Raw genomic sequence first — 9887 nt, forward strand, 5'->3', positions numbered from 1 at the left:
CCCTAAAATTAGACAGTAAACATAGGAATCCTGCACTCACAGTAGGAATGTACTGCACAGCATTAAAATGAAAGCCTGTTAAATTCAAAAGAATGCAGACAGCTAGATTTACCTGGATGTAAATGCCACTTCAAGGTGTTTAAAAAAACACAAAAATGAGACAATGATGTCAGGAAAAAGGCCTTTAAAACAGGCCATCAGTCTAACTTGACTTTCCAAGTAAGAACATCAGCTTCACAAAACTGTGACACTAATGCAGTTTTATGTAAAGTACCCTTTGACACACAAGCTGTCAATTAAGCTATCACAGTCTTTAATGACCTACTCCCTTTTACATAGTTAGGGAGGGGAGTCAATAGTAGCTCAAGTTTTAATTCAGTAAGTACCTTGTCTGTTTGCAAAGGAACATTACAACACCATAAATTTATTATTTTATGGTATTTATAAAACCAATAAACTAGGGGTTTTTTATGTTCTCTTTTCAATACCTAAGTTCAAAACTTCTTTTTCTATGTGTCTTTGCAATAGTGTTTTAGCCAAGGCTGCAAAAAATTTTCACTGTGGACTACCTCACATTGTTACTCAATTGTGCAAGGTATTCTCGCAGTTCTTTTGCAGCTTGGAATCTACCATATCGCTTCTTTGGGTTGGCACACTCATCCAGCAAGGCCTCAAGTCGGCCATCTTTGGCAATTTCAGCTGGTGGGTCATGAAGTAGTCCTCCAGAAGTGCCACGCCATGTGGCATGTCTTGATAAAAGGTTCTGACAAATAGCATAATAATTGTGGTCCACAGTGACACGAGCACAAAGAATCTCTTTTGAGAAGGACAGACAAGCTTCTTTATCACAGTCATCAAATTTGCTTTCATACCATACATCCCAGTTTTCAGGTTTATCTGTGAAATATAAGGAGACAGTAAAAATTAAACACTGAGAGAGCAAAGAGCATATGTGTGTTTGAATACAATCAGAAACTCAATACACAGCAAACTGGTTGTATTTAAACTATAAATCAACTTTGTTTAGATGAACTCTTAAATGTTCTAGTCTAAGATTGCACCTGACAGTTTGATATGCTCTTCTGCTGAAACAGTCCTGGAAATACAAATATAAGGGAAAGAAAAAGACAGTAAAAACAAATAGCAAAGACAGGGAAGCAGAAAAAACATCACACAAAACACGTGAAATCTACATTCACACACATACCCAGAGGAAAAAAAATGTAGCACGAACAAGTACAAGAGAATGATCCACAGCTGAAGTCAAGAGAAAAAACAAACAAGCAACATGATTTATTTTAGGAACATAGATCTGGTTTCTCCAGTTACCCTGGGAACTAACACTCACAAGTGGTCTACCAAAGAACAAAAACAGCCATTGCAAAGTAATTGCCATAAACTTCTAAAACATGATCTTCCAACCTCTTACTTTAGACATGGTAGTAACTAAGTGCATATAAAACAGCAGATGCATTAAACATAATCTTTGAAGAAAAAAACAAAATCAACAAAACAAATGGCATTTATGCACATATTAAACCCTAATTTTTATATAAAAATTTATCAAAATTTCAAGGTGTAGCTAGTGCTGTTATCATGAAGAATTCTTTAACTTAAATGCTGATCTGCAGAAAATATCTTCAGCAATAAAAATATAATATGGTTACTAAGTGTGAGATTTGAGTTCTTAGTAGTTTTTGTTAGAAAATTTTAATTCTAAATTTCTAGATTACTGCCAGCTTTGAGAAGAGGTCCTTATCGTGGAGTCACATCATTTTGTGGATCTCTTTTAGCATTGTGATGTTCAAATCAAAATTTGTTTGTTAGTCTCTGAGCTGACTATTAGTCTACTTATTTACGGTGCGCTGCAAGCCAGTCCAGAAAAAAAAGCCTACTGAAGAATGGCTGCTAAAACTATAAAAACAGGATGTAAAATTTGTACAATGAACAGCAAACTCAAAATGTAAAAAAAGCCAGTGACATGGAGAATGGGAAAAAAGGACTTCAGCAAACTCAAATACGATATCCACACAGAATTTCTCTACAGTGCAGTTGGATAAATGCACCCATTCAAATATCTAAAGAGGCATATTAATCACTCTAGATGGAGATTGTTTAATGAAACTTTCCAGAATATTAATTAAATCAGTACTAAATGTCAACTTTATACAAAGACTGAGAACTTTCTTGTATCCTCCTTTGCTTTCCGTGTTCTTGATTGTTAGATTACAAATCATGCAGCAAAATCCTAGTTAGAGCCTAATTAGTCTGAGAACTACAGACAACAGATTAAGCACAACACCTTTAGCATTTAGCTTCTGCAAGATGAGTATACATCAACTTTTTCAGAGTTCATTTGATCATCTTTATGACTGAGCAATTCAGACATGCTCCAGAAGTCAAACTCATCAGTAACATTATTTTAGGAGAGTAGGAAAAGGAAGAAAAAAAAAGTTTATTTGTGTGGCCCATTAAGTGCTAAAGTAAATGTACTGGATATTCAATACATGAAAAGGTTTTCTTGGTAAGACCAGGTAATTTTAATCCAAGCTCCTTGAGAGCGTCTATTAAATCTAATTTCAAAAAACAAAAACAAAAACCAAAAGAAAAAAACAACAAAAAAAAAACTCAACAAAAAAAAATCCAAACAAAACCAAACCAACAAACAAAAAACCGTATAACATACTTCCTCATAGAGAAGTGTATGGATAGAAAAAAGTTAATTCAGCAGCACAGCATATGAAATCTATTGCAAAGCTTAAAAAAAAAAAAAAAAAGATCCAATCATCCAAAGCAAACTGGAAACACTTGGCCTATTGCTATGATTTCTGCAGAACATAGGGTTTCATGTCCAATGTCTCTAGCCCTTAGGTCTGCAAAGGTTTCCTTATAAAGGAATACGAACCTATGTAATGCCACTTTGTCAAACATCTCTCCTGCTGCCACCACTTTGAGTTTTACAGCTGACAGAAAGACGAATGAATTTTCACTACTCCCACCTGGAAACCACTAAAATTACTCATTCCTTCAGTTCCATTATTACAGAGCACCAATCTGAACAACTGAACCAGAGGCAGGCTATGTAACTAAGGCAAAGCGAGCAGTAAGACTGTCTTGCCATTCACAGAAAATAGAATGCTAAGACTTCTGTCCTTACAGACATCTGGAAAAGACAAAAGGAACCTCTCTCTTTCAGCAAATGTAGACAAGACAGTCAGCCAGCCCATGTGTCTATCTGTTCATCCATCTGTACAAACCCATCCAATGTCCAAACTCTCTCCTCCGACTCCCACCTCTCCACTTAAAACTGCATTAGAGAGGTTAAAAGTGTATGGAAATCAAGTTCAGGTAAACTCAACACTTAGTAAAATTGACAAATTGGTCAAGTTAATTAGTGGTCTTATTGCAGAAGAAAGCTAATTAGTTTGTTAATGAGTAGTCTAGTTGTAAAACCAAACAAACTGGTATTTAGAAATTACATACACTTTAAATATTGTGCTTACAGAGAAAGAAGAAAGAAGAGACAGGGGGAGAGGGGAAGGGAGAAAAAGACGACACTTACTCTGTCTGATTAACCTTTTGTCTGCTACCAGAACGTTTTCTGCATCTACAATGATAACCTTCCCATCTCTTGGTCCAACTGCAAAGTTGTCAAAGCTGACATCAAGGAGGTAGAGTGCAAATTCAAAGTCATTATTTGTTAGCTGCTCAGCTATTTCCATTAATTGCCAGGCCAGATCCACTCGTTTCTCCCATGGTGCATTAAAGTAACTCCACAGTTCTTCTCCAACGTAATTGACAGCCACCATTCTTCCGCATGCTCCTAAGTACTTTGCAAACGGCCAACCCTCATCAGATGGAAAACTCTGTATATAAAAAGATTTTTTTAAATTTTCATTAATACAAACCAGCTTAGATTTATAAGGCTGATCAATAATATTTAGAAAAGACACCTGTAAATATCCATCAACACTACATCTCCATATATTTCTAAATTTTGAAGGGAAAGGAAAAACAACACAAAAATATGTTTATGTGTGCAAAAGGCCCTTCAGGACTATGAAAGGGTAAGAGTTGGAGGACCTGAAATAATATACAACACACATATAGCTTTCCATATACTACATACTCTTTTCTTTTGTCCACATACACATGCACATGCACAATTCCATCAACTATCTTTGTCTATTGGTGTTTTATACACATCTGTTGTACTAATGTAAGTATACTTTCCACTAATATAATTATGCATCTGATATCTTTAATTAAAACCAATTCTTTTAACAACCTAAAGGAAAAAGCTTTAAAAAGTGACACCTCTTCTCACCAGCATCCCCCCTTCCCATTTTTCTCAGTTGACTGGATCTTCTTTCTGACTACACACCTTATGATGTTAGGACATGCTGTTCATTGTTACCTAGCTATTCTCATCAAGAATATGAGCTTTCTCATTTGCAGAATGAAAAATGCCCACTTTCACTTTTAAGTGGCTTTTGTTGAACAGGCATGACTTAATGGTCATTAAAACACTTTTTGTTTGACATAATGAAAGCATTTAATAAAATGTTATGGAGGCCTTAATTGATCCCATATTGAAAATGAAGGCTGAGTACCAGGTTAACTTGTACCTAGCTTCCAGCAGTCCTTGCTTAGACCACTTAAGAATATTGCAATTTGGTCATCTACAGTTTTGAAATTATTTAATATTTTAAATATAATTTTGAGAGAGTAAAAATACCCATTTGTTTATGTGTTAATACTATCTGATAATTGGATCCTACTGGAAACCAAGCATCCATTCCATGCTATTCTGGCTCAAGATGTCCTGGAATTTTCAAGAACTCTTCAAAGTTTCTACATAGCAAATCTTGTCTATACAGTACATGTGAAGAAATTAAATTCATAATTGATATACATTGTTGACATAGTTAGCCATCTTTGTGGCAAACACCATTAAGCCAGCCTCTAACGTGCTAAGTGTAGAAGATAATTTTAGGGGAAATAACCATGTTTATCCTTGCAAAGAAGAACCTTTCAACCTTTCTCAGTTGGTCAAAAGGACATCAGACCCATAAAAATAATAGAAGAGGTTCAAAGTTTTTGGGGTGTCTACACGTCTGGACTTCTACTCTTTCTATTTTGATCATGTGATCTACCCACATAGATTGATCGTGAAAAATACAGAGGATGACACAAAACTAACTTGATTGATAGTTTTGAGACCAGTACAATGCTTTCAAGCTGTGATACCATGTAACTGAGGAGAACTAAATCTCTCACTAACCAAATCTACAATGCAATGAAGATATTTTCTAGTCTTCAGTATTTTTATCTATAGGCTTCAGGGAAATCTATGAAGGCAGTAAGTATAGGCAAATATGCACCAGTTCAGGACAAGGCAAGTGATACATTCCACAGTTAAGAAGTTGGCAGGGTTTTTTTCGCTTGTTTTGTGGGTAGCAAAATAACCTTCCAACGAACAAAGTGTGTGCTAATTCAATGTTCCTTACTTATTCTAGAAACAGACCAATATAGAGAAAACTCATGTCTGTGGCATCAATAAACAACAGCAAAATGAGATTTCATGCACATTTATCATTACTGTATTCAGTTCTGGATCAAAACAAACCAATACGCAAGTGGCTGTTGTTCATCAAATGAGTTATCTACAAAGGAACATGCTATTTCACTCAAAGCAAGCATGAGTTGGTGCTGAGGTATAACCTCCTGAGAACTCTGGGCATGCAAAAATTTTTCATTCCAGTGAGTAGGATCAAGGGGCATAGGGGAAAATTCAAAATACTGCCTACCAGTATCTATCAGGAAAAAGCCATACACCTTAGTACTGGGGAAGTTGAAATGTGAGTACCTATCTGTCCTGTACCCATGCAAGTCTCCTTTATCCATACCGTATAAACCCAAATTTGTATCTTAAATTGGAGAATATTTACCTGGTTACTTTTTCTTATAAATACAGGTTTAACCAATTCCACCAACGGTGCATAATATTTTTGTATTGCTGCATGTTATCAGCATTCAATCCAATATAGTCAATTCAATTGCTACAGCAATGATGCCTAAGTATTTTTTTTAAAGAATGACCCTGGACCACCACACACCTTTTTTTTCAACCCTCTCCTTTCCTATACTCCAGTCCTGCTCTGCTTATGCCTTTGGTTCCCTTCCCAAATACAAGTTCAACCACAAACAGTTGAACCTGGCAAATGCCATGCTACAATTGGAAGTGAAGGTGTCCATCCCTCTCAACCCACCCAGCACACTCATTTCAATCCCCTCCTTCATGTGATTAGGAATGCAATGCAGCTGGTACTTGCTGGGCCAGCGTCCAGTTCGATCAGTGGCCTGATCCAGCTTATCACATCATGAGGTCATGCTAGCACTGACAAAAGGAAAGGACAAGGTCTGAAAAGCCAGGTGCAGAAGAGAGGACCCTTCCTTTCCAGCAGCTTTCAGGGATTTATGTAATGGATTAAACTGATTTTGAAAGTACAGCATTAGTCACAATGGTACACTGATCATCAAAACACATTATTATCTTCCTGCATTCAGTACACTGAATTTCACTGCACACAAGAAATTCTAGGAGTCGTTTAGTTTATTAAGAAGTGAACATCCTCAAAATTACTAGTAAAATATCTGCATGCCCTACTGTAAGACAGGTATTTATAACTCTGTGGCAATAAAAAGATCTTTTGACAACAGGAGTGCAGGGAATCCTGCCAACATCTGCACGTGTACAAACATCTCTGTTCTGGCTCCCTTCCAACTGGCATGTAACAACCACATCTACACTTCATTACCCAAGTCAGTAGCCAAAGAAGGGGATAAAAATATGTACAAGTTCCTCATTGAGCAGTTTTATGCTCACTCAGTGAATTCGACAAGAATATTAATTGATCTGTTGTCTTTGCAAGCAGAGATTTGTGTCTTTCTGTACTATTCTATTTCCAAAACATCTTTCTAGATGAAATTACAGCTAACTTAATATGAGGATTTTTAATTTTTCTTCATGTACCAGACTTTTGAAAGCAAGTAAGATATGATACAAATTTGTATGGCCATTGAACTTGTTTTCCATGAACAAGTTGCAATTATAAAAAAGCTTAGTAGATAGCTGTGAAAAATCTCAGATTTCTTTGTAGTAATGCATAACATTTTAGTTTTTATTTTAATTCTCAAATTACTATTAGTATATTTAATGAGACAATTCTGTACTCGAGTATGCTATTTCAAGACCAGAACCAGCTATCTGACAAAAGAATCTGCAATCCTGATACACCCACTCACATTTTATCTGTGAATATACACACAAATGCCATGGAAACCACAGATAATCAGGCCGTTAATTGTGTTTTAAAATATATTAATGCATATGAAAAACTAAAAGCAGGTATCTTAGTAAGCTTTTTCTCATTACAGTTGTTATCATAGAATGGTTTGGGTTGGAAGGGACCTTAAAGATGATCTCCTTCCTCCTCTCTGCCATCGGCAGGGACACCTTCCACTAGATCAAATTGATCAAAGCTTTACCCACCATGGCCTTGGCTACCTTTCTCTATTCACAGAGAAATAAGCATAAGTTTCTAACAGAAAGAATGAAAACAGTTATTATAACAAAATCCTCCACTACCTCCACTCCCAGTGACACATACATCAAAAAACTCTTCCAGTTGCCCTAATTAGTATAGCTACAAGGTATCTACACAAGGCTTAAAAATCTAAGCAAACCCTGTCAAAGGGACAAAGAACAGTTTGTTCCTGAAAGCATAATACTACATTTGTCTTAAAAAACAAAACAAAATTATAAAACCACTGTAGTTTCAAAATAAATATTGAGAATTAGTAGGATGAATTTTTCATTTCACAGAAGCACTATCAGTGCATTTGCTGTCCTCACTTCCATCTGTTCAAACATGAGAAGATATACAAATCTCCCATTGGTTTCAAATCTTTAGAGTTGTGAATTAGGTCACACAGTGAAACCTCACCAGCTTGAAGCTGGTAAGACCTATTGTAGTCTGCAATAACACAAATCCCCTCTGAATTAAACACTTAAAATAATACTAGTTTATCATAATCAAGCGTATAATTCATCCTAATAATCAAGTCCAAAAAAAGCCAAACCAGTTTGCAACTGACATCTTTAAGCTACTGTTCCAACGTAGAATTAAAAACAATGATGTGCTCCGCATTTTCAAAACTACTCTAGGTGACGCTATATGTCACTACCAATTTTTGTATAAAGTGAGTTCCATCTAAAGAAAACAAAACAACAAAGAGCTACACCTTAAATATCATGAAATTAAAAGACATACGTAAAACAGAGTGGGGACTTCTCTTCCTATTCCTTATGAATGTGACTACCTCTACAGCAAAATTAAACTCTTTTTGATGCCTTCTTCACTTAAATCATCCTACTAAACTGTGTTTGCCCAGGCACAAACTGGCATGGCAAGTAGAATTTAAATAATATGCTCTTCCTCAAATGGAAAAAAATTAGTTCTCTCTCACAGAGTACTGTTGATTCTGCAGCGTAAACAGAACTAACACTTGCATTAGTCACTGAGGCAAGTAACTAAAGCTCTGGAACCACAAAAAGCTGGAAGTGGATTTTACAAGGCGAGTTTTCAGCTCAAAGAAGGTTAAAGAGCACAGTCGAAATGCAGACACCTTCTTATGTCAGGAATTTACCTGTATTCTAGAAGATACGTATTCAAACGTATTTGTGAATGCTAGTGAGAATAATGAAAACAATTTCATTCTCAACTATATGCCAAATCATTTGACATCCCACAGAAGTTAAGCATATACATATCTACAGCCTACACACCCAGTGGATTTCATTGAACATTCCAAATATTAGTGTTCCCACTGAAACTATGTTGCTTTCATTTATTTGAATTTTGTTCAGTTTTATTACATTTCAATCAGTTACTACATAAAATTCATGCCAACAAGTGGAACATATCAGGCTTGACTGACACAATATAGGACAAAAACACACAGACCTCTCTAATTACTCAGAAGTTGCTCAATGATTAAGTTGAATGCTTGAACAGTAAAAGTTGTATTTTACAATGTCAGCAGAGGTATGTCATTTCTCAAACAAATTAATGAATAATGATTAAACACTAGAACTACAATAAAATTTAATGTTGCATTAGTTTTTACCTTTTCATATTAGTCTGTAGTTCATATTCAGATTAAATTTGCAACATCTCAGTTATGAGCCTGGAATGTATCACTATAAAGAACTCCTGGCAGAGATGGACTACTCTTATCTCAGAAAGTTAATCTGCAAAATTAAAGAGACTAAGAGCCTTAATTACTTAATTCAGGGAAGTAAAACACAGCTCCCTCTCTACACCAGATATACCAGAAGAAAACGGACAACCCTGGTATTTCAAGGTTTGGAATGTGGGGTAACACACTTTTTCTGTGTTACTGAAAACTGCAGAGAGTTACAATTTATCAGGAGGATTTCTGTTTAAGTCTGTATGGTGATTTCTCAGGAGCCTCCAAATTACAACAGTCATTCATCATAATACATACCCCGCAATAACTTCAAACATTTCTAGGCGTTTCTTACACTTTACTGACATGTCTTTACTGTAGGAAAGTTTCACCAGAGAGAAGAATGAAAACAGTTTTGATCATGTGAGGAAGATGATTATTAAATATGGTAACATGACAAGTACGAGCCAGTTCTGGCCTAATATGTACACTCATATGTCACTGCAAAAAATAACTCTTCAGTTTTCAGTATGATCAAATCAGTGAAATATTTCTGTAATACGATGTTACTCAATTTTAATTCAACAAAAGAGTATTTTTTCATTTCTCTTTAAAAATGCACACAATGGAAA

At 35.6% G+C, this 9887-nt stretch overlaps 1 protein-coding gene across 1 annotated transcript; it reads right to left on the reverse strand.

Moving 5' to 3' along the window:
* Positions 1-553: 553 nt before the first annotated feature.
* LOC104404422 (chromosome unknown open reading frame, human C3orf58) lies at positions 554-3866 on the reverse strand (the record flags this gene model as incomplete). Its single annotated transcript, XM_010012849.1, has 2 exons — positions 554-897; positions 3563-3866. Coding segments are annotated over 2 exons (636 nt in total), but the record flags the coding sequence as incomplete, so codon positions are not given.
* Between the last annotated feature and the right edge of the window lie 6021 nt (positions 3867-9887).

Source organism: Nestor notabilis, unplaced genomic scaffold (genome assembly GCF_000696875.1).
Source record: "Nestor notabilis isolate BGI_N333 unplaced genomic scaffold, ASM69687v1 scaffold4324, whole genome shotgun sequence".
Lineage (NCBI taxonomy): Eukaryota > Metazoa > Chordata > Aves > Psittaciformes > Psittacidae > Nestor > Nestor notabilis.